Source organism: Macaca nemestrina, chromosome 5, assembly GCF_043159975.1.
Source record: "Macaca nemestrina isolate mMacNem1 chromosome 5, mMacNem.hap1, whole genome shotgun sequence".
In the NCBI taxonomy this organism is placed as follows: domain Eukaryota; kingdom Metazoa; phylum Chordata; class Mammalia; order Primates; family Cercopithecidae; genus Macaca; species Macaca nemestrina.
Window position 1 is genome coordinate 147,395,425 of NC_092129.1, and position 25,506 is coordinate 147,420,930.

Below are 25,506 nucleotides of genomic sequence, written 5' to 3' on the forward strand. Positions count from 1 at the left end.
GGATGAGCTGGATGTGTAGGCCTGCAGCACTTGGGTAAGGATAGAAGTGAACGGAGAAAGCAAGAAGCAGAGGGATCAGGCCAAGCGCGGTGGCTCGCGCCTGTAATCCCAGCACTTTGGGAGGCTGAGGCGGGTGGATCGCTTGAGCCCAGGCCAACATGGTGAAACCCCATCTCTACTAAAAAATACAAAAATTAGCCAGGTGTGGTGGTGCACTCCTGTAATCCCAGCTACTCTGGAGGCTGAGGCAGGAGAATCGCTTGAACCCAGGAGGCAGAGGTTGCAGTGAGCTGAGATTGTGCCACTGCACTCTAGTCTGGCCAACAGAAGGAGATTTTGTCTCAAAAACCACAAAAACAAAAAAGCAGGGGGAACTGCAGAAGGGAAAGCCAGGGGCTGCATGGATTCTGGATGCTTTTGAAGGTGAACATAACAGGATGATGATGAAGATGACAGAACAGTACAGGGTACTAGAGAAAACTGTCTACACTGCTGATAAATAAAGGGGAACCAACAAGTGAGACAGGAGAAGCTACAACTGCTTGGCTGCATAAAAATAATATTAGTTGACTTATTCATAGTAACTGCTTAGCAATTTTATCTAATTACGATGCAGCTCAATGATGATGTGTATAATTATTGCAGACCAATGGAATTGATAACAATCCCAGGTACAGCTGATCTTTCTAGTGTGCTGTTAGTGGAGATTGGTCTCAGATTCCTTGTGGTAACAGTGGTGGGAATACTAATAATGATGATGACATGTGTTACAAATGCCCACTCATTTAATTCTCACAAGAGCCCATATCCACATCACCTACCATCCTCTGGCCTATTTTACAGAAGGAAGTGGTACACCTTGCTCCAGGCCCCACTGGTGGTGAGTGGCAGAGCAGATCCCCACTGTACTGGGCGTGAACCCAGGCTTCTGGCTCCAGTCCTTCAGCACTCTGCTACTCTGCACCCCACATGATGGTGTTCACAGTGGGCCAGGATCCCCACTGCACTGGGCTGTGCCTCCTCTGCCCCGTGTCCCCTGCCAGTCCTCTCCTCACCTGTGTAGCTGCTGGAAGGAAGTGCATGCTGTGGTCCCCCATTGAGCTCTGGGGCTCCTTCTGCCTCTGCCACTTCCTCTTTCTCCTCCTCTTCCCGGACCTCAGGGGCTTCCTCCTGTGGCTGCTCCATGGCTGATCTCCCCTCGGCGCCACGCCTGCAGGCCCGGTCATAGCTCTGGCATCGTCTGGGTCTGAACGCAGATGGACCTCTACAGGGTGGTTCCCATCAGCCTTGACAGAGGAGAAGACAGGAAGAGGTCAGGTGAGGCAGTGACGAGGAAGAGGATGGTGGGAGTGGGGCACGCTTGGGGGCTGCTGTCATGGAGGGGGTTCTTCTGCTCCTGCTCCCTCCCCAGTCCCTGCAGTGCTATCCCATGGTCTCTGTTCCTTGTATCACAAGTCACCTGCCCTATCACCCTTCCCACCTGGCTCTCGTAGTGGGTTTGTGGGGTTCGGAGCAGGCTCCATAAACCAGAGAGGTGACACACCACTGTGCCACCCTTCCCTGCCTCCTCTGTTGCCTCCTGTTCTGAGTCTTCAGGAAGCACATTGGAATGACTTGAGGGGCTTTTCCCAACTCTCCAGCCCACCTGGAGATCCATATATGCATCATGCCTCCCATCCCCGACCCTGTCCCTACCAGCACTCAGGCCCAAGAATCACGGCTCTCCTGTGCTACTGTTCCTGAAGGGGTGAGTCCCATCCTTTCAGTGGTTGGGTGTGGAAAAAAGACATAAAGTCCTGCTGTTCTCGGCTCACGTTGACAGATCTGCAACCACGGCCCTGCTCTAGACCTGCCAACTCGGCTGTACACTGTAGTCACTGGGGAGTTTTTAAAAAGACAGCTGCCTGGTCCCAACCCCAGAGATTCTCCTTTGATTGGTTTGGGGAGCAGCTTGGACATTGGGGTTCTTATTTTTTAATTGTCCTGGTGACTGTAACGTGCAGCCAAGTTTGAGAACCACTACCAGCTTCACAGCACAGTAACTTCCAGCTGGTAGTAAATCATCCCCCTCAAAACATCTTAAGGCTACACATTCATTTCCACCAGGCCTTCCCTTGCTTGGACTTAACAATAACCTCGGGGCCTACTTGAGGGTGGAGGCTGGGAGGAGGAGAAGAGCAGAAAAAATAACTATTGGGTACTAGTCTTAGTACCTGGGTGATGAAATAATCTGTATAACAAACCCCTGTGACACAAGTTCACCCATATAACAAACCTGCATCTATACCCTGAACCTGAAATAAAACAACAATACAAAACTCTTAGCTGTTTTCTGGTGTTTTTGTTGTTGTTGTTGTTGTTGTTTTTTGAGACAGTCTCACTCTGTCGCCTAGGCTGGAGTGCAGTGGTGCAATCATGGCTCACTGCAGCCTTTATCTCCTGTGCTCAAGTGATCCTCCCACCTCAGCCACCCAAGTAGTTGGGACCACAGGCGTGCACCACCACACCAGCTAATTTCTGTATTTTTTTTAGAGATGGGGTTTTGATATGTTGCCCAGGCTGGTTTTGAACTCCTGGGCTCAAGCAACCTGCTCACTTTGGCCTACCAAGGTGTTGGAATTACAGGCATGAGCCACTGTGCCTGACTTAAAAATAATTTGAATTAAAATAAGAAGGCAAACTTAATAATGTGGAAGATGAGAGGGAGTGATCAACATTCAATCAGCTCAAGTCCCCTTATTTTTCAAAAGATGTCTCAAGATGCCGACGTATAATTTCCAAATTATTACAGTAGAGTGGGAAAACCTGGAAAAGGTCATGTAAACCTCTAGCTTTGTGACTGAGGAAGCCTCACAGACAGGAGCAGACCACAGAGACACAACTAAATGAATGTGGGATCTTGGACCAGATCCCCAAAGCAGAAAGAGGGCAGTGGCAGAAAAACTGGTAAGGTCTGAACAGCACACTGACTTCGGTTAATAGTATTGTACCAGTGTTCCTTTATGTAAGATTTAATGTGAGTTGGGTAAAGGATATGTGGGGACTCTATGATCTCTGCAACTTTTCTGTAACACCAAACTTTTTTCAAAACAGAGTTAGAACGAAAAAACTTTTTAAAAATTTGGTTTTCTGGCTTCTCTTGAAAATTGGGCAGACATGGACCCTGGGCACCTGCAGGCCTCTGGCACGCACCCCCAGAGCCAAGCAATGCTGCCCACTGGCATGATCTCCACTAGTGGCAGTTTCTCCCCTGTGGGCTCTTTACTCATTTACACTGCATTGCAGGGACTTGAAAGTTTGTTTAATATACATCAGTTCCTCAGGGATCAGTCCCTGACCACTCGTCCCTGGATGGAAAAAACTTGGAAAGTTTTAAACTTGGAAAGCACCAGACCCAGAGCACAGGAAATGTTCACAGGTGTTGTCCTGCTCACTCCGTGGCTTTCTGCAAGTGGTAGCTGGGGCAGTCACTCCTATTTCTCCCCAGCTCCCTTCTTCTTCCTTCTAAGTCTCAGTCTTCTCTGGATCAGCAAAGTGCCTACCTAAACATTCAGTTTCCCGAAGCTCTCTTGCAGCTACAGTGTTCATTGGCATAATTCTGATCAGCAATATGTGAACAGAAATCTAAAAGGAGGAGCTATTGAAAAAGCTATTATTTCCTAATAGAAAGAGACGAACTTCTGCCCTTCCCATCTTCCTGCCTGAAACAGGAATACTATGCCTAGAGGTGTAGCAGCTGCCTTTGGAGCAGCAGAAGACAGGGTAGGAGGGTGGGTGAAAAGTCCAAAAGCACCTGGCCACTGCGGCCTCTCAAAGCTGCTGGACCCGCCCTGCAATGCTGGCCTCCAGACTGCTTGGTAGGTGAAAAAAATCAAACTTGTTTTATTGATTGCCGGCACTGATTCCCAGATTTCTGTTGCATGCAACTGAACACAATCCTAATTTAAAATAGGAGACATAAAGACACTTAGCTCAAGAGTAGAGTGGGGTTCTGGGGTGGAAGTTGGCCACAATACTGGAAAAAGGACACTGGCAATTACCGAGAGCAATGTGTGACTGCAGTGGCATTAGTCAGCTTTAAAAAAAAATTGCCATTATCCAAATAACAAGTACCAGAAACACCGATTCTTTATGCTCCACCAGATTGAAAGCCTGGAGACGGAGGAAGCAGGGAAGGGTGAGAAGGGCGGGACCCCGGGAGGCCTCAGAAGGGATGAGTCCCAAGAGAAGGAGCAGCACTGGTGACAAGGGTCAGATGGTGGAACTCCCGAGAGCCATGGCGCAGTGGTGGCAGAGCCCAGGGTGAGTGGGATGAGGCAATGAGAACACACTCTGTTTTTGGACCCATGTGGCGTGGGTGTCAGTGGACACGGGGAAATGCACACCAGGCTGTGGTGATGAGAACCACGAAGAGGGGGACATGAAGATGTGGGGTCCCCACTTAACAGAAGGTATCAGAGGAGGAAAAGCCACAGTACTGCCTGGTATATATAATCAACAACACAGCCTCTGAGCCTCTGGTGACCCTGGGGAGGACCTGATGGAGCTCCCTGTCAGGACCAAATCCTGGAGGGAGGGGAGGGAGCTGACTGAGCTCCCTGTATGCGTCACGCTCCCCCTCAAGCCTCGCCAGCCCCCATAAGGCCTTATAGGCCCCCCTTGCAGATAATAAAAGGGACAGGCCTGAGGATCCCAACAGGGCGTCTTAGAGAACATGCTAGAGGATGAAGCAGAAAACAGCAGAGCTTTGGACACAGCGGGACTGGAGCCCAGCCAGGCCCTGACGGCTGTGTGCACTGGGCTGTGTTACTCAACAGAGCCTCAGCTCCCACTCCCACATATGAGCTGGTAGTGGGTTTTTTTCACCAGAACCGGTAAAACTGTTCTCAGTTTTGGGAGGTGCAAGAGGTTGTCTCTTAGGCTCAGACGCAGTTCTGGACTCTGGCTGGAGTTTTGAATTCAGGACCAGGGTCTCTGGTTCCCATGCTGACATCTCTCCCTAGCCTGGAATTGTCTCTTCTGACTGTGGCCTCTCAAGGACACCAGCGAAGAGGGAGGGGAGCTGTAGCCTGGCTGTTCTAAAACCTACACACATCCCTTGGGCTGCTCCTATTTAGACTAAACTGCTGTGCTGCAGCCCATCCCTGCATTTTGCCAGAAGCCTGCCATTTTCATATGGCCTCACTGCTCCTTCTACAGCTGAGGTCTGCCATCTACCCTGAGCCAAGGTTGCTCCCTACACACTGTTCTCAGCTGGCCCAGCCAAGAGCAACCTTGACCCCTAGGCTCTCTCCCCTGACCCACTGAACCTAGGCCCACTGACTAGATTTTCTCAGGTAGCTGCCACCCCACCCACCACTATGCCCGCAATGAACCCTATTCTCCTCTTCCTTTCTTCAGCCCTGGCACTAAAGATAGCGCAGCTTGGGCCAGGCATGGTGGCTCATGCCTGTAATCCCAGCACTTTGGGAGGCCGAGGCAGGCAGATCACACGAGGCTAGGAGTTTGAGACCAGCCTGGGCAACATGGCGAAACCCCGTCTCTACTAAAAATATAAAAATTAGATACGTGTGGTGGTGCACGTCTGTAATCCCAGCTACTTGGAGGCTGACACATGAGAATTACTTGAACCTGGGGGGCAGAGGTTTCAGTAAGCCAAGATCGCACTGCTGCACTCCAGCCTGAGGACAGATCGAGACCCTGTCTCAAAAACAAAAAAAGTCCGGGTGCAGTGGTTCATGGCTGTAATCCCAGCACTTTGGGAGGCTGAGGTGGGCGGATCACTTGAGGTCAGGTGTTCAAGACCAGCCTGGCCAACATGGTGAAACCCCATCTCTACTAAAAATACAAAAATTAGCCGGGCATGGTGGCACACGCCTGTAATCCCAGCTACTTAGGAAGCTGAGGCATGAGAATTGCTTGAACCTGGGAGGCGGAGGTTGCAGTGAGCCGAGATCACACCATTGCACTCCAGCCTGGGTGACAGAGGAGACTCTGTCTCAAAACAACAACCACAATACAGCCAGGCACTGGGTTTAATTTGTATGCTGGCAAAAAACCTTGGCTTTTTTTTTTTTTTGGTCTGCCTCCCAGTGTTAGCTATCTCCCCTGTCCACCCCCCAGCATTATGCCAGAGCCAGAAGCCCTCTGATCATGTCACAGCTTTGTCCCACTTACGAGGCTGGAGCTTCATACCCTCAGACAAGACAAGGGCCCTGAGCCAGAATGAAGGGGCATGAATGCAGCAATGTAGCCCCTCACCAAAGAGTAGTCTCTAGCAAAATAATTTCTTGCGTGGCGTGTGGGGGAAGGGCAGGGGGGCTCACGCCTATAATCCCAGCACTTTGGGACGCTGAGGCAGGAAGATCACCTGAGGTCAGGAGTTCAAGACTAGCCTGGTCAACATGGCGAAACCCCACCTCTACTAAAAATACAAAAATTATCCAGGTGTGGTGGCTTGTGCCTGTAATCCCAGCTACTTGGGAGGCTGAGGCAAGAGCATCACTTGAACTCGGGAGAGAGAGGTTGCAGCGAGCCACAATAGCGCCACTGTACTCTAGCCTGGCAACAGAGCAAGACTCCGTCTCAAAAAATAAAAATAAAAGAACTTCTTGCAAAACAAATCCCTGGACTGCTCTAATTCAGACATACATGCATGTGTGCGTGTACACACACACACACACACACACACATACACACACAGCCTGCAGCGCACATGCAGCCCCCATGCTCCCATTCCAATACCCACTGTCTGGCTCCAAGAAGAAACTCAGCCCTTCGGAGTGCTTAGGTGCAGGGAGGGGCACGACTCCATCCATTGCCCATTGGCAGGTGGATTTCATGGGCAGTGGTAGTTAGGAGCTTAACCCAAATGATCCAGAGCTCTAGAGACCTGGTCTGCGGCCAGAGCAACTAAGCCACCTGGGGCCCAGTCCCTCCCACCAAGTCTAGCTGTCTCCCTTCCCCGTCTCTGCTAGGAGTAGGGAGGGGCTCACTTTCAGGGCAGCCCTCTGTGCTCAGCTGGGCAACCCCCAAGTGCCTCGTACTCCTTGTGGTGACTCAGGCGTTTCCCTGATGCCCATTGGCAGGCTATACAGTGTGGGAACACTTCTGCCCTACCCAGGGGATGAGTGGGGACAGTCAGTGTGCCAGGGGCCTCCATGGGCTCCATCTGCCACATAGTACAGCCTGATGGGCCTTCATACTGTACTAGAGCCTAAGCTGGATCACCACTTCCATCACAATTGTACCAGCTTCCCTTCTCCAAGAACTTATTACACACCATGCTCTGTGTATGTTGGCAAATGTAATCCTCACAACAACCCTAAGAGGCAGGTACTATTATTATCCCCATTTAACTGATGTGGAAATTATGGCACAGAGAGGGAAAGTAATTGGCTCAAGGTCACACAGTAACTAGAGAAGCAGGATTTGAGTCAAGGCAGGTTGGCTCAAGTCTTAGCCACTCTACTGTGTGTCTCGTATATGGTGCTAGGTAAGACTGGATCAGGAGCTGGCATGTCCTTGCCCAGCTGGGGCTCCTTAGCCTCAGTCGGGAGCCATCACCTCTGAATCCTCTGTCTGGCTGCCAGTCCCCAGCTGTTTCTGTCAAGAACTCCTTGGTCAAAGCCCTTCTGGACATTACTGCCAGAAAATGACCCCTGTGTGCTGAAAACAGCCACAAGCTCTGGTCCCTGCCTCCCTCTCCAGGCCTATCCTCCTGCTCTGCCCACCTATGTGCCTCAAGATCCCGCATCACTCCCTGAGCATGGAGGCTTGAACTGGCATCTGCCTGGAACACCGTCCCCTCCACTAGCTAAGACCTTCTCTCCTTCAAGACCTGCCTGCACCTCCTCTTCCGGGAAGCTCTCCTAGACTAGCTCCATTCTGTTCCTTCTCACCACAACCCCGACACAGGCCCTTCAAATCTGTAATCGCTACACCAAACTGCAGTGTCTGCGAACTGCTCTGGCCTCACCATGTTATCAGTTTCCCAGAGAATGCCCTGTATCTTACTGAGGTGGGTCCCAGCACCTGGCATTTAGTGGGTCCTCAACATACACTTGCTGAATGAATATACTAAAAACATGAGCCTTAGCCACACTATTCTGAGTTGTAGCACTTGCCACTGTATCAGTTTTCATAGATTACTGCCATCGAGATGCAATACTCCAAAGAAGTGAATTCCACCGGCTTCAGTCAGGCCTGGGTTCACACCCTGGCTCGTCCCTCTCACTCTATGACTTGGGGAAGACACTAAAACTGGGATGCTAGCACCTAACCTGAGAGGCTGCTGTGTGGAATAAGTAACGATGCAGTAACTTAACAGTGCCAGGTAGATAGTAAGGGTCCTACAAATAAGGACCACAGCGGTTGCTGCTATTATTATCACCCATGGCTTGTGTTAAGGGATTGTAGGGTGATATTCTAGCTCTAGAAATGTGCTAGCCTGCTGAAACCCAAGGGACCTCCACAGACAGAACTTCCCAGTTCCCTGCCTCACCATCAATTGTGGGGAGAGAACCGGCAGGGAGCCCCCTAGTCTGGGCACATGCTTCTTTTTTCAGGGAGAAGGGCCTAAACCTTCCTCCCCATCTTGCCCCACATGTGGGTGACCCAGTTGCTGTCATCTCCTTCCTCCCACATTGCAGCGGAATAAGGGGCAGCCTCTGGATACAAGACAGAGGTTGCCCCGTCTCCATGGCAGGTGCTTTTGGGATCAGAAGTGAGGGATGTCATGGGAGAATGGGTCTGCTGATTCTCTCCTAACCTTTCTTATCAATCATTAATCCAAGTGCTGACCTAGTGACCTGGTTTTCTAGGCCAGCAACTCTGCCGTGTTCTCTGCTTACTATTCGCCAATCCAGGTCACCCCACCCTCTTAAGAACACAGGAGAAGCCCGGGTGGCCTTCTAGCTGGCCAGAGTCAGCCCAGAGAGTCACCTGAGGCCAATCCCCAGGAGTGGCCTGGGGCTGGTTTTGTTCAGAGACTGCTGGAACCAGAGAAAAGACAGCCAGGAGGCCATCCATGCATTCCACAATTCTTCCCATTGCCCCAAGAGGCAGCCCCTAGGAACAACCAGCCTCTAGGACCAGAGAATGCCTGGAGAAGAGACTAGAGACAGGAGGGTACTCTTCACCAGGGATGGGAAAGCTGCCACAGAAGGGGGCCTTGGGTGTGCCCACTCACTCACCCGCAGTAGGGAGAGAGAGGAATCCAGATCCCTGCATCAGCTCTCCACTGGGAGAACTGACATGCTGACCGCCTCTGACCGCAGCCGCTGAAGACTGCGAAAAATCTGTGGTTTTCACAAAGAGAAGCTCAGCAATGTCAAAGCATGTACACATGCATAGAAACAAAACTGAAAAGACATGGCCACAAATGTTAAGGGTACTTTTCTCTGAAGGGTGGGGCTGTAGGTGATTTTTATTTTCTTAATTATATTTTCCTATGTTATCCAGTTTCTTCACAGTGAGCGTGGGATACCTTCATAATCTGGGGTTGGTTGGGGGAAGAGGGAGACATTTTAAAAAACAAATAAAATGCTGAGAGATGCCAATGAGGTAAATGAAAGGCCTGCTCAGGTCCCAGAAGAGCCCGAGATCTCTCCTACCGAAGCCTGAACGGGCCTGAGGCCCCTCACACTACTTGGAGAGGGCTTCCAGGGTAGGGTGTTTCTGCTGGCCAGCAGAGGGACAGGCCAGGGACCGAGCCAGAGCCCTTCTCAGCTAAGACCACAGGGGCTATGGTTGTGGACACTGTCCCTGCCCCTTTGCTCTTCTTCTGGTCCCTGCCAGCTGGTTTCATTCACTTGTTCAACAAATATTTGTCAAGTACCTACCACCATGTGCCAGGCTACATTAGCCAGCAATGACCAGGGCTATGAAGGACAAATGCCAAGCACGGTGCGGCACTCAGAGCACATGAGTCAGGTGCGGATGGTCAGGAGAGGCTTTCTTGAGGACCTTCCTTACGTAGCCTTTGGCCCAGGCAGGCTGAGAGGGATTCCAGGGTGATGGGAACAGCGATGTGAAAAGGCCCAAGGAAGGAGGACCCAAGGAAGGAGGTCTGTGGGTAGAGAGAAGGGCTGTGGCTACAGGTCACTCAGGGTCTTGAAGGGTAAGCTGAGGATGTGGGTGTTTTTTCTAGGAGGAGCAGAGAGCCAAGGGGGTTATGAAGAGGATGGGAAGGAACAGAGCCGCATTTTTACAAAGACCTTTCAGGCTGCTGTGGAGCATAAGACTGAAGATGATTTCAGCCAGGCTCGGAGGAGCAATGGTTACAACAAACCTGGCAAGGGATTCGGCGGGAGGGGAAGGCCACCTCCCGGAGCCCTGCAAGGTCTGGGAAGCAGCTGCCTGTTGTGTTCCCGGGAAGACTCAGGCTGAGGAGTTGAGGGATGGGCCCCTGACTCAGAGCTGAGTACCTCTCTGGCTGCCCCACCTGTGTCCTCACTGAGTAAAATGTCAGAATTAGATCATCTCCAAGGCCCGTTCCTGCTCTGCCCAACGGGGCTCCAGCCTCCCCGAGGTCCTGGTCTCAGTGATTCCTGACTATGACACACATACACAAACACAGGTATCTGGGGAGCAGACGTGGCACTTGGCACTGCCTGGCATGAGGTCAATCGACATTTACCAGCCACATTCCCAGGCTTGACAACTATACCCAAGCCCCTCACACATCTGACACAGAGCTCTTGTGACCAGGATGCCAACCATAGGTCAACAGCCCTGCTCTAGGGGCTCTGTGGTTACAATGTGGACACCATCACTTACACCTTTTTTCTTTTTTTTTGACAAGATCTCCCTGTCACCCAGGCTAGAGTGCAGTGGCACAATCACAGCTCACTGCAGCCTCGATTTCCTGGGATCAGGTGATTCTCCCACTTCAGCCTCCTGAGCAGCTGGAACCACAGGTGTGCAGCACCACGCCCAGCTAATTTTTGTATTTTTTGTGGAGACAGGGTTTTGCCATGTTGCCCACGCAGGTCTCGAACTCCTGGGCTCACGTTATCCGCCTGCCTCGGCCTCCCAAAGTGCTGAGATTACAGGTATGAGCCACCATGCCCAGCTACCTATTTCTTTTCAAACAGTTAAGACTAGGACAGCCCTTTAAGGGTAACTGGATAGCTCAGCTGGTAGGGCATGAGACTCTTAAGTTTCTGAAGTGCTTTCAGGTACATCACACCTCATTTAATTGACCCAGTGAGATGAGTGAAGGCAGGGCTATTTCATTGATCACTACACTCCCTAATCTGAGGGAAGCTCAGACTGGCTCTTGCTGGCTTGTGAATGCTCTGGGTGAGGGGACAAAGGCTGGAGGTAAGGAGAAGGGCAGCCACTGAGTGGTGGCCAGCAGGCCCCATGAGAGGCAATAAAACTCTGGCCCAGGAGAAATGGGACGCCCAATTGCGGCGGGGAGGCAGGAATAGGGATCTGTAGGGCTGAGTGACTTCTCAACCTTCCCAGGGAGACAGGAGACACGGAAAAATCCCACAGCTAAGCTATGATTGGCCAGTCCGTCCAGGAGAACCCAGGGATCTCAAGTTCAAGTCTCACCTAAAAGCATTCATGTTTGTTGACCCTATACTTCCCCTCATAGGAAAACATACTGAGCTGTTCACTGCAATGTTATTTATAATAACAAAAAATCAGAAATGGCCCAATGCCCAATATTAGAGGAATGGTTAAATATATTAAGGCACATCCAGGAAACTGAGTATTACCTAGTCATTAAACTCATGTTTTCATAGAATATTTAATAACTTAAGTGAAAAATACAATACGAATTTACATAAAGATCATGATTCCCATGAAAATGACAAAAGAATAGAAGAAAGTTTCACTGTATGAATAGAGTGGTAGGTGATTTTTTTTTTTAATATCATTGTACTTTTTTTTTTTGAGACAGTCTTGCTCTGTCACTAGGCTGGGATGCAGTGGCGTGACCTTGGTTCACTACAGCCTCCACCTCCCGGGCTCAAGTGATCCTCCTACCTCAGCCTCCAGAGAAGCTGGGATTACAGATTCATGCCACCACACCCAACTAATTTTTGTATTTTTAGTAGAGATGGGTTTTCACCATGTTGGCCAGGCTGGTCTTGAACTGAACTCCCCCTGGATCACAAGTGATCCTCCCACCTTGGCATCTCAAAGTGTTGGAATTACAGGCATAAGCCACTGCACCCGGCCTTTGTGTTGTTTTTTTTTTTTTTTTGTTGTTGTTGTTGTTTTTTGAGAGTCTCACTTTGTCGTGCAGGCTGGAGTACAGTGGCATGATCTTAGCTCAGTGCAAACTCTGCCTCCTGGGTTCCAGTAATTCTCCTGCCTCAGCCTCCTGAGTAGCTGGTATTACAGGTGCCTGCCACCACACCCAGCTAATTTTTGTATTTTTAACAGAGATGGGGTTTCACCATGTTGGCCAGGCTAGTCTTGAACTCACCTCAAGTTATCCATCTACCTCGGCCTCCCGAAGTGCTGGGATTACAGGTGTGAGCCACCATGCCCGGCTTTTTTTTTTTTTTTTTTGAGACAGGGTCTCACTGTTGCCCAGGCTGGAGTGCAATGGCTCCATCTCGGCTGACTACAACTTCTTCCTCCCGGATTCAAGCAATTCTCCCACCTCAGACTCCCATAGCTGGGACTACAGACACGCATCACCACGCCCGGCTAATTTTTATATTGTTTGGTAAAGTCAGGGTTTCACCATGTTGGCCAGGCTGATCTTGAACTATGACCTCAAGTGATCCACCCGCCTTAGCCTCCCAAAGTGCTGGGATTACAGATGTAAGCCACCACGCCCGGCCAATGTCATTGTACTTTTAAACTTTTGGTAACAAACACTTATGATCTTCATTTTATTTGACCCACAACAGCATGTGATATGACTGCTTGATCCCTCCTCCTCTATGACTTCTCTTCATTTGGCTTCCTTCCAGGTTTTACTCCGATGTCACTGGCGGCCCTTTATCAATCTCCTTTGTTGGCCCCAGTTAGCAATTTTCTGCCTAATCTCTAAAGGGCTCCTTCATTCTCCATCTATGCTCCCTCTCTTTATGATCTTATGCCGGCTGGTGCCTTCCAATGCCTGTTGTATGCTGATGATTCCCCAGTTTATTTCTACAGGCCAGCTTCTCTGACACCTCCACACGGATGTCCAATGGCAGCACAAGCCTAACACAACCAAAACCGAGCCCTTTACCTTCCCCCATGGTCTCTCTCATTTCAATGAAAACTTCAACCTTCCACTTAGAGTCAATGAATCCTGCTGGCTTTGCCGTTAATCAATATACAGAATCTAATCACTTCTCACCACCTCTACTGCTATGACCCTGGTCCTAGCCAACACCATCTCTTGCCTGGATTACTTTATCAGCCTCCTAACTGGCTTTTTGGCTTCTGCCTCCCGCCTTACCACCCAGTCTCTGTATAGCAGTCACAGTGATCCTTCTAAAATACAATTCAGATTCTGTCCTTCCTGTGATCAAATCCTTCCTGGAGCTTCCTACCTCAGAGAAAAAGCCCATCTTAATACCTGCCAGCAAGTCCTTCTGGAACTGGCACCCCTGCCTGCTCCACTCCTTCTGGTATATTAAGTATCAGGCACATGGCCTCCTGCTGGTCTCCACACAGCAGGCATATCCTGCCTTGGGTGGGCCTTTGCGGCCACTGTTCTCTCTAGCTACAGTTCTTCCCCTACCCTAATTACCTATCTCCACAGCTCACTGCCTCACCTCCTTCAGGTCCTTTCTCAAATGTGGCCATCTCAGTGAGGCGTTCCCTGGCTTCCCTGCTTCAAACCTGCGCAGTCCACCCTCAGGTACTTCCATCTCCCTTCCCTGCTTCAGCTTTCTCCGTCCGTCTTACGGCTATCTGGCAGAGTGTATATACATCTCCTCATTTGTTTAGTGCTTGTCTCTTCCTAAAGAATATAAGCTCCATGAGGCAGAGATTTTTGTCTGTTGTTAGATTCACATAATCCTCAAGTACCAGAGGAGCAACTGGCATAACTGGAAAAAGATGTCTGTTCACCATGTAACTTGAAGCAGTCCTGTAGAGATCATTGCTCCACAGGCTTCAGTTTTCCATGGGTATCTGACCCTGCTTTCAGACCATTCCAGACCCTACAAAGGAGGAGCTCATTAAGATGAGCATAAATTGGTAGAAATGTGGTGGAGGGCGAATCTAGAAGCCTGAGGGGCCTAGCAGTGTCTCGTTAGTTCTTTTGCTAATCTGCCAAGTGATGTTGCGGTTGGTGGTTCTGTGGTGCGGCGGTGGCGGGGCGGGGGGGGGGGGGCGGCGCTTCATTTTTCCCATGGGGAGGCAGCACTGGTGCTTCTTCCTCCCTTAAACTCTACAATCCTCTTACTGAGCAGATCCCAAAGCTACTATTACTCAATGGAGGGAGGCCTCCCTGACTCAGAGTCCTAGGTCAGACCCAGGGTGGGGGTGGGGAGGTGTTGACAAGTCCTTGGGTACCTTTAAAACATTTATATTTTCAGGAAGAAATATAAGACCAGTCAGTACCTGTACCTACTCACAGGACAGGCTGTGCACAAGGGAAGAGTGAAGGGCAGCTGACTCCTGAGTCAGTTTTTTTTTTTTTTTTTTTTTAATAAAAACAATTTAAAGCAGAAGAAACAGGGCCGGGCGCGGTGGCTCATGCCTGTAATCCCAGCACTTTGGGAGGCCAAGGTGGGCGGATCATGAGGTCAGGAGATTGAGACCATCCTGGCTAACACAGTGAAACCCCGTCTCTACTACAAATACAAAAAATTAGCCGGGTGTGGTGGCGGGCACCTGTAGTCCCAGCTATTCGGGAGGCTGAGGCAGGAGAATGGCGTGAGCCCGGGAGGTGGAGCTTGCAGTGAGCCGAGATCGTGCCATTGAACTCCAGCCCAGGTGACAGAATGAAACTCTGTCTCAAAAAAAAAAAAAAAAGAAGAAGAAGAAGAAGAAATAAAATACTTAAGAGTTTCAAAGAAGAAAATAAAGATTGAGGGGTAGGGTATTCTAGGTAGGGGAAATACAGGATCCTAGGCCCAGGAGAGGAAGATGGAGAAAGAAACGAGGAGACAGGGAGGCAGGGAATGGAGAAGGCTGGGGAAGCATGTCATACCAGATGCATGCAGAAGACCTTCTACAACTCTTCTTCCATGAAGCCTACCCAGCTTCCGTGTGAATCAAACAGTGCATAGCACCTATGTGTGCCAGGCATTATTCTAAGCTGCTTTCATGGAGCAACTCCCTTAGGTTTTAAAAGTGGACTATAAGGCAGGTACCCATTATCCCCATTTACAGATGAGAAAATTGGAGCATGGAAGAGTGAGGTAACTTCCAAGACTGTAGGAGCCAGGAGCCAGTAAGCCATCAGAGCAGGAGCTCTTAACCACTCTACTGTACTGCCTCTCACTACCATTCCTGAACTCTAATGCTAAAAAGGTGTTCTATATCCTGACCGATTAGACTCTCCCTTCAACTAACTGCCATTCCTGGTCCTTTCGTGCCTGGTCCTGGTCACCAAGTCTTGGCCTGCACCTTTTCCTCCCCAAACCCATCTTCTCTAGGTGAAACCTCTGTCACTTCAGCATTTGTCATTTGACAGGTTCCCAAACCCTGTTCCTTAGTTCATCATGTCCTCTTGATGTGTGGCTCCTAACACTCCCAGGAAGTAAGATGAAGTTAAAGTGTTGAAATGACACGTCCCACTGCTTACAGTCCACTACGACTCCCAGGCAGACCAGTCGTCACCGCCTGAACATCAAGTCAGACCTTCCTGTGCTTACTGAAATAGAAGGGGGTCCCTTTACATCCACCCATTCCAAAGTTTATCCTGTTGCTCCTGACCTGTTGTTAGAGCTCTTTGAGGGTTTTCTAAACCCGATTCTGTTCTCCAAAGCGCAAACAATCCCTCGTCTCATATCATCTGTAAACCTGAAGAGTATGTCTTCTACCTCTTCTCCTAAGTCAATCAGGGACTTTCCTCAAGCAGTCATCTGTCTATTAACCTTTGGATAAGGCAGTTCAATGCATCTGTAATCCAATGCCTTGCACCCCCCTCTCTATCCCAAGGTGCGAAGATAGTGAGTGGGCTACAGTGGAGAGAGCACTAGTGCTGAATTATATGACAGGTATGCCCCCAGCCCTGTCTTTACTACGCTGTGTACCTCTGGGCAACCCGCTACCCTCTCTGTGGCTCAGCCTTTCTATCTGTGACATGGGACTAATGACCATGGGCCTTCTTTAATGGCAGTGGCAATGCTGAGATGAGGGAGCAAATGTAAAAGACACTTGTATTACACACACCAAAATGTTACCTCTTAGGGGTCATTTCTATTTTTTTTTTATTGCTTACCTGTTTTTTTTTTTTTTTTTTGGCAGGGGGTGGGGAGACAGGGTCTCACTCTGTCACGCAGGTTGGAGTACACTGGCGTGATCTCGGCTCACTGGAACCTCCGTCTCCTGGGTTCAAGTGATTCTCCCAATTCAGTCTCCCAGGTAGCTGAGACTACAGGTGAGCACCACCATGCCCAGATAATTTTTGTATTTTTAGTAGAGATGGGGTTTTACCATGTTGGCCAGGCTGGTCTCAATCTCCTGGCCTCAGGTGTTCTGCCTGCCTTGGCCTCCCAAAGTGCTGGGATTACAGGCGTGAGTCACCATGACCTGCTGCTTATCTGATTTTTCTACATTTTCTAAAATGAACATGTGCTGTGTCTAGTAAGAATTTAAAAAAAAAAAAAAAGGTTTTACAAGCATGATATAAACGATTGTGGAGAATAAGATGAAGCAGAAAAAGCTGAAGACGCCTACCTCAAGATCCATGTCATGGAATTCTCTGCAGATGCCCAAGAACAGCAGGTGACACAGACGTGGTGCCATGGCAGGATGGCAGTGACATACAGTTGAAGAAAACAGTGAGTGGCCAAGCTGCGCATCTGTGACACACTCATTTTGTTTAAGACACTGATGCGGAGCTACACACACTTGCCCCACAACCTAAACTACTGGGAGGGGAAACCAGTCTAAGAACAGGAGGGAAGGGAGAATGAGGGGGACTGGTGGGGAGATAAATACCTTTATTCATGTTTGTAGTTTAAATTGTTTTTAAAACGAGCATCAACATCTTTTGTAATAAAGTGGAGTAGAAGAGTCAGGAGTCTTGTAAATGGATCTCACTCGAGTAAAGGCAGCCCAGGAGCTGCAGGCACATAATGACACCAGTAAAGCAGCAAAGCTCTCCTGCTGCTCAATCTTACAGAAATGTTTAGTCTTGTTCTCAGTCCTCCTGTGCCTTTCCAAGTGCACGCCTAGCTGATTGCTTTCTAAGGTCCCATATAAGCACCCACTTAACAAATATTTGAGAAGCATGAAGTCCCCAAGAGAGGAAAGGAAGAACCAGAGTGAAAGGACAGATAAAACAAGAGGTTTCAAATCTCAGGGAGCCCAGAAAGACTTCTTAAGCATCAAAGCACCCTAGAGATTCAGAAAATTGGCCCATGCTGTCACCTCCCAATTCTCACATAATTCTGACAGCAGCTTCTGGATTTTATATTATACCTGCATGACAGCCGGCTCTCAGTAAGAATATGGGTCAAAAACTGCAATCTCACTCCTCAGGACTCAGAGCCAGGAGAAGGGGTGTGCGTGATAAGACAGGGAAATGCCAGAACCAGAGTGACTTATTGATGACACTTGGGGAATTCATTCAGAGAGTGCAAGGTCTCACACGCCAGGTCATGTTGGGCTTCTAACCAGTCTGGATCTCAGCCCATCCAGCAGGAGACAGAAGGGACTCTCTTGAGTCAGGTAAAGCACTGCCTCTGTTCACTGAGCGAGCATTACAAGCAGTGATGACCAGGAGTCTGTCTATAAACCCTGTTTCCTTCCAGGGCTCTCCCTCCCAAGGTGCCCCGTCCCTCCACTCCTGCTCACTTGGCTGCCAGAGCCCTGGGGGTCTCTCCAAGATGCAGGGTCGAAGGTGGCCGTGAGCCAGGGGAATAAGAACTCCCCAGAGCTCCCTACAGGGCCCATACAGCACAGCCTATGCCTCACCAAGCCACTGGCCCTGGCCCCGAATTGGCCCCCTTCCTGGTGGCCTATGAGGATGAATAGTGTAAAGAGAGGCAACTGGGGCCGGGCGCGGTGGCTCAAGCCTGTAATCCCAGCACTTTGGGAGGCCGAGATGGGCGGATCACGAGGTCAGGAGATCGAGACCATCCTGGCTAACACGGTGAAACCCCGTCTCTACTAAGAAATACAAAAAATAGCCGGGCGAGGTGGCAGCGCCTGTAGTCCCAGCTACTCGGGAGGCTGAGGCCGGAGAATGGCGTGAACCCGGGAAGCGGAGCTTGCAGTGAGCTGAGATCCGGCCACTGCACTCCAGCCTGGGCTATAGAGCGAGACTCCGTCTCAAAAAAAAAAAAAAAAAAAGAGAGGCAATTGGAACCTGAGAGGGCTGATCCTCAGGGTCTCTCAGTTCTATAGCAACAGGACAACATGACCTTGACAAGGAACACCATTTCCTGCTTCAGCCGGAGCCAGTTTTCCCCAAAACAACTGCTCTGGGGAAGGACACCAGGGTAATATGAGGAGCAGACGCTGGGTCTTTCTACTTACCAAGTGCTCTCAGGTGCTACTGGCCATGGGGATGGCTGCTAACTGGAAGATGACAGGTGGGTGGGCTGCTGGTGGGTCACCAGAGCAGAAGGTCACTAAGAGCCATTCTAGAGTGCTCCAGAGTCGCTGTTACAGCCCTCCTTTCTCGCTGCCTCCTCAAGAACCTCCACCCAAATCCTGGGGCGTCCCAAGCACGTAGGCGGTGTTTCCCCACCCACAATGACCTGCTTGGCAAGGCTTGGCACACCTTTCCCCCATTAATGCTTCCTGTCTCCCTCTCTCCCCCAAGGAACCCAGGCAGGCTGAGGCAATACCTTCCTTCATCCACCTGGACTGCCCTTGGAATTCCTGGGCCAATCTGGGGATCCCAGGCATCAACCCTAAAGTGGGCCACTCTCAGGTACGTGCAGCCTGTACTTGCCGGTCTGGGCAGGCGGAGGCTGGAACGGTGCCAGCAGCTCACCTCTGTAACACAGCGTGGAAGCATTTATTTCAAGGGTGGCTGGGGAGCGTCCAACAGCCCGCCTCCCAGCTTGCAGGACAGCCTGCCACATGCAGGGGAGGAACCAGTTTGCTTTGGGCAAACTGCCTCACTTCTCTGAGCCACCCTTGAAATAAATACTTCCGTGCTGCGTTACAGAGGTGAGCTGCTGGTGCCGCTCCAGCCTCCGCCTGCCCAGACCGGGAAGTACACGCTGCATGTACCTGGCACTGGCACTGGCCCATGTTAGGGTTGGTGCCTGGGATCCCCAAATTGGCCCAGGAATTCCAAGGGCAGTCCAGATGGATGAAGCATGGCACCCCTCTCTTCCCTCTCACCTGTCAGGGCCTACAAGGCTTGGTGCTCTTCTGCTTGGTTCTGAGCACTACTTCCGAGTGCTCAGTGACACAATAACAACAACCAGCCACCGAACAAAGGAGGCAGCTTGGCACAAGGACAAGGGCAGGGCTTTGTCCCCAAACAAAAATGGGTTTGAATCCTAGCTCTGTCACTCACTAGCTGAGTAGCTTTGGGCAAACTGCTTCACTTCTCTGAGTGTCTATTTCCTTATATGTACAATCTTACATAACTCAGAGATGACTTGGCTATGGTCACAGGGAGAGATGGCTGGAGAGCTTGGTCCCAGGTCCTGGCACACCGGCCTCCAGAGCTTGTCTGACTATATTAGGATGTTTCTTAACTGCAGCTACACATGACAGAGAAAACGGTGGTCTCTTTTCCTAAATGGCTGTCAGCAACTCCCAAAGTCAGGGAAAAGTCCTTTCGAAGTTCACTGTCTTAATACAAAAGGAGACTTCACAGATGCCAACTTAACTAGGTGAATCAAGTTAGCATCCCCTTTACTAGGGCCAGCTGGCACTACTGTGCCTCCTGATGTAAGCAACAGGAAGCACACATCACCTATGTGGGTTCCCACCAACAACGTAAACCTGAATCTAATCACAAGGAAACGATCCAACAAACATGGAATGTGGACAATCCATGACACAACATCAAGCAAATGTACCAAATCATTAGCAACTGGCGAATCTTGGTGAAGGAAATACAGAAGTTCATTGTATTATTTTTTTAACTTTTCTCTAGTTTTAACTTTTAAGAGTAACTTTTAAATATTAAATATGTGTAGTATTACTCTTAAATCATCAAGTGATTTTTATTTGGCATTCATTTTATGTTAATGCTCTCTTCTGCATTTTCTATTATCAGATGTCTGTATCAGGTGGAGATCATTTTTACATGCTAATGAAATATATAAATCTTATATCATAATATATTTGTCCATAATAACAATAAACTATGCATTTATTTTATTATTTTTTGAGATGGGGTCTTGCTCTGTCACCCAGACTGTCACCACCCGGAGTGGTGCTATCATAGCTCACTGCAGCCTCAAACTCCTGGGCTTCAGTGATCCTCCTGCCTCAGCCTCCGGAGTAACTGGGACTACAGGCACATGCCACCATGCTGGCTGATTTTTTTGATTTTCAGTAGAGACAAAATCTTTCTCTGTTATCAGGCTGGTCTCAAACTCCTAAGCTCAAGCCATCCTCCTGCCTTGGCCTCCCAAAGTGCTGGGATTACAGGTGTAAGCCACTGTGCCCAGCCAAACCACCAACCATGCATTTAATGTTATATCTGTTTCTCTTTTTTTTTTTTAAAACAGAAACATCTGAAATTTTATCACAGAAAAAATAATTCCATTTATTATTATGACCACTCGTTATTTAAAAACTCATAAAGTGTTAGGAAAGATATAGAATAACATGTTTTGGGGAATTCCAGGGAATTTCTATTACTTGTTCCTCAATCCTACAAGTTAATAACTGTTGGGAATTTGGAAGCACCAGCATCTTGATGGCCAGCCTTTGTTATGACCCCTGCTCCCACATGGCAATCTTCCACCTAGTAGCTCCAGCCAGAGAGACCCACTCAAATAAAATATCATTTATGGGACTGTTTCAGGCACCATGTACAAAAGCACTGACCTAGACCCCTATGGGGAGAGATGACAAAAGGAATAAAACACAGCCTGCCCTTGAAGAGGTAGGCATACAAACTGTGTGATGGAGGCCACATAAGAGGTGGCCACTGTGGAGGAAGAAATATTCCAACTTGGGAGCAGCAGGGATGATTCTGGAGTAGGTATAATGGCCCTTCTTCTAGCTGGGCCAGAAAACTAGAAAAGGCACTCTTAGGGAAGGCCAAGGTGAGTCAGGCAAGGCAGCCGAGAACACAGGGCACATCTGGGAATGGCAAGCTGTCCACTTTGGCTGTGGCACCCCACTCTCTGAAGGACAGATAAAGGGCCAGGACCTGGCTAGCCTTGAATTCCTAGTTGCTAAGGTGTGTAGTAGACTTAATTCTGAGGCCCAGGGTTCTGCCGTCTGGTTCCAATGACTATAACGGTGGAGAGGGGCAAAGAAAGTCACCAGAGGCCTTCAGAAATGACACAGTGATAGAGGGTGAGGGTCTGAAATCTCATCTCTCACCCTTTCAAAGCAATACACTTCCTGTATTTTCCCAGGCATAGCTCTTTGCACATTTTCTTGCTATTGCATTTTAATTCTTTATTTTGGGGAATGTGCTATTTATTTGCCTGCTTGATTTATAATTGGGGTATAACATACTCATGGTTAGAGTATGCAATCTGCATTAATCTTAAGTATAATAAGCCCCATAAATTCCTACATTTATATACCACCATAAAACCATCATCACCCAGGCCAGGCGCGGTGGCTCATGCCTATAATCCCAAAACTTTGGAAGGCCGAGGCAGGCGGATCACCTGGGGTCAGGAGTTCGAGACCAGCCTGGCCAACATGGTGAAACCCCATTTCTACTAAAAATATAAAAATTAGCCGGGCAGGGTGGCAGGCACCTGTAGTGCCAGTCACTCGAGAGGCTGAGGCAGGAGAATCGCTTGAAGCCAGGAGGTGGAAGTTGCAGTGAGCCGAGATCGCGCTATTGTACTCCAGCCTGGGGTACAAGAGCAAGGCTCCGTCTCAAAAAAACAAAACAAAACAAACAAAAAATAAACCAAAAAAACCCATCACCCAGGTCAAGAGAGTAAACATTTCCGGCACCCCAGAAGGTTCTTTGTGCCCCTGACCAGCTAATCCCCACAATAAGAAGTAACTACTCTGCTTTTTTTGAGAAAAGGTCTTGTTCTGTTGTCCAGGCCAAGCTGGAATGCAGTGATGGCCTGATCAGGGCTCACTGCAGCCTCAGCCTCCTGGGCTCAAGCTATCCTCCCACTTCGGCCTCCCAAAGTACTGGGATTACAGGTGTGAGTCACTGTGCTCAGCTGTAACCACTATGCTGACCTCTCTCACCATCAGTTAAGTTTTGCGTGCTGTTGTGCATCTAGTTTCTCCTGGTTGGAGTCAGAGCCCACAGAGGGCAGGCACTGAGAGGTTCCTGCTGCCTTGTGACCCTCTACAGTGCTGGGCACGCAGTAGGCATTTAGATGTCTGCTAAGTCAATGATTAGACCAGGGTGGTGGAAGCGTGTCCATGGACACCGACCCTCTGCCACGTGTTTGCACCTTCTGTCCATGCTGCTCTCCTGCCCGAAATGCCCTCCTCCCCTTTTCCTTTGTCTCATTCCTACCTTCCCCTCTTTTTTTTGAGACAGAGTCTCACTCTGTCACCTAGGCTGGAGTGCAGTGGCATGATCTCGGCTCACTGCAACCTCCACACGCCAGGTTCAAGTGATTGTCCCACCTCAGCCTCCTAAGTAGTTGGGATTACAAGTGTGCACCACCATGCCTGGCTAATTTTTGTAATTTTAATAGACATGGGGTTTCGCTATGCTGCCCAGGCTGGTCTCAAACTCCTGACCTCAAGTGATCTGCCCACCTTGGCCTCCCAAAGTGTTGGGTACAGATGTGAGCCACTGCACCCAGCCTCTCCTCTTTATTTTTTTTTTGAGACGGAGTCTCGCTCTGTTGCCCAGGCTGGAGTGCAGTGGCGCGATCTTGGCTCACTGCAAGCTCCGCCTCCAGGGTTCACGCCATTCTCCTGCCTCAGCCTCCCGAGTAGCTGGGACTACAGGCACCTGCCACAACACCCGGCTAATTTTTTGTATTTTTAGTAGAGATGGAGTTTCACCATGTTAGCCAGGATGGTCTCGATCTCCTGACCTCATGATCCGCCCACCTCGGCCTCCCAAAGTGCTGGGATTACAGGCATGAGCCACCGCGCCGGCCCTCCCCTCTTTTTAAAAAAAAGGTTTGGCTCAAGTTCCATCCCCTTCCCGGAAGCTCTCCTCTTCCTGCCCCCGCAGCACGTGCTGCCCACCACACTCCTCTGCAGATGCTGCCTCGCACGTTCTCTCTGAGCGGGTATGTATGCACATCTACAGCCTGCTCCCCATCCTGTCTCAGTCTCTCAAAGGAAAGATCCTGTTTTAGTCTGCATTAAACAAGCCCCAACTCCTCTCACTTCCTCCTTGTTTGCAGAGTATCCTAAGCTGCAAAAAATTTCTTCTGGTCTGTCTTCCTCACAGGGCTAAAAGGATCACACTGGAAAACATCTGTGAAGAGGTTTTATAAGCCACAGTCCACTTAACACACATCATATGTACAACAACAAAGTTTTTTTTAAAAAAAAAGAATGGCCGGACGTGGTGGCTCACGTCTGTAATCTCAGCACTTTGGGAGGCGGAGGTGGGCAGATAATTTGAGGTCAGGGGTTTGAAACCAGCCTGGCCAACATAGTGAATCCTCATCTCTACCCAAAATACAAAAATGAGCCAGGCGTGGTGGTGGGCGCCTGTAACCCCAGCTACTTGGGAGTCTGAGGCAGGAGAATCGCTTGAGCCTGAGAGGTGGAGGTTGCAGTGAGCAGAGATCGTGCCACTCCACTCCAACCTGGGAGACAGAGCGAGACTCCATCTCCAAAAAAAAGAATGCAGTGTATCTGTATATGCTGATGTGGAAAGATTCCCAAGATACACTTAATAAAAAAAAACTAGGTGTCAGAGCAAGTTAGTGTGCTCCCCACTGCCACGGTTAAGAGCAGGAAGAGGATAAAAACACACGCACATGAGAGTGCACATGGAAAAACTGTGGAAAGAAGGATAGCCAGGAAACCAATCACCTTCACCTTCACCCCTGGGGCTGGGGTGGGAGATCCTGAGTCCAGTCAGTCCCTTTCTGTCATACCACATTCTGATCTATGTGCTATTTGGTATTAATAAACATTTTAACATAAAAATAAACTAAAATGAGGGGCTGAACTTATACCACCACCAGAGTGCTCCCCAGCTTCCTAGAGTTCATCCTGAGGGTAAACCATGGGCAGCCTGCTGAAATCTGGGCTCCGGCCCAGAAGCCACACAGATGCTGCAACAGGCCTGGGGTCAGAAATCCAGCACTAGTCAAAGCAGAGAGAAGAAAAGAGCCTGTGAGCTCACCGACAGCAACTCTTGGGGGCCTGGTAAAGAGCAACAATGGACACAACTCCACCTTTTGCTTGGCAGTCAAAACCTGGGAGCTCAGAGCCTAGGGCCAGAGAGGAATAAGGGGCCCAGGACCCTCTGTGGGTCAACACTGCCCACCCTGTTGTGTGACCCAAACTGATCCAGGACTGGATCAATTTCCAGTTTATAAATTTGTCAGGTGGGGAAAGCAGGCTTCCCCACCTCCTGACAAACATATAAACCAAGATTGGGAGATGCAATCTAAAGGAAAGGGCAGAAGCAACAAAGACCTCCAGGGTGCTGCGAGTCTTCACCGCACTAAGGGCCCCACGCAGCACAAGACAGGGCCTCCTGGGACTAGAAACCATCCTGTGCTGGAGATGGTAGGACAAAGGCTGCAGCAACCTTTCTGCAAGGCCAGGTCTGTCTCTGTCTCTCACATCTATCGAGCAGCCCATTCTGAAGCCTTGCTCTTCACTTTGAGGAGTTCATCTTCAGGGTTATCAACAAACTCCCATTGCCAGGCCAACAGTGAGGTAGATTCTATTATCATTTTCCTGTTTTATGTCTGGGTGGAGTCTTGGCAGGAGTCTTGACCTTGAAGTTGGTCTCCTTGAAGTTATTCCGTCATCTCCAATATTCCCCAAGATCCAAAGAGCCAAGTACCAAATGAACCAAGTATTTGTTTGTTTGTTTGTTTGTTTGTTTGTTTTTAAGATGGGGTCTCGCTCTGTCACCCAGGTTGGGATGCAGTGGCATGACCACAGCTCACTATAGCCTCAACTTCCTGGGCTCATGCAATCCTTCCACCTCAGCCTCCCAAGTAGCTAGGAATACAGGTGTGTACCACCACAACTGGCTCACTAAAAAACCAAATTTGTAGAGGTGGGGTCTCACTACGTTGCCTAGGCTGGTCTCAAGCAATCCTCCTGCCTCAGCCTCCCAAAGTTTTGGGATTACAG

The 25,506-nt window shown here is 49.5% G+C and overlaps 1 protein-coding gene across 7 annotated transcripts in view; it reads right to left on the bottom strand.

Moving 5' to 3' along the window:
* The window catches only part of LOC105474499 (peroxisome proliferator activated receptor delta), an 85,761-nt gene that overhangs the window by 16,065 nt on the left and 44,190 nt on the right, over nt 1–25,506 (bottom strand). For 6 of the 7 annotated variants that reach the window (XM_011729210.2, XM_011729206.3, XM_071097163.1 and 3 more), the window contains one exon: nt 1,056–1,286. In XM_011729210.2, the coding sequence (XP_011727512.2) occupies nt 1,056–1,185 (130 nt within the window). In that variant the 5' untranslated portion in view covers nt 1,186–1,286. Of the gene's footprint in view, nt 1–1,055; nt 1,287–18,621; nt 18,947–25,506 lie in introns of those variants that run through there. The other variant, XM_011729207.3, reaches the window with a different exon arrangement.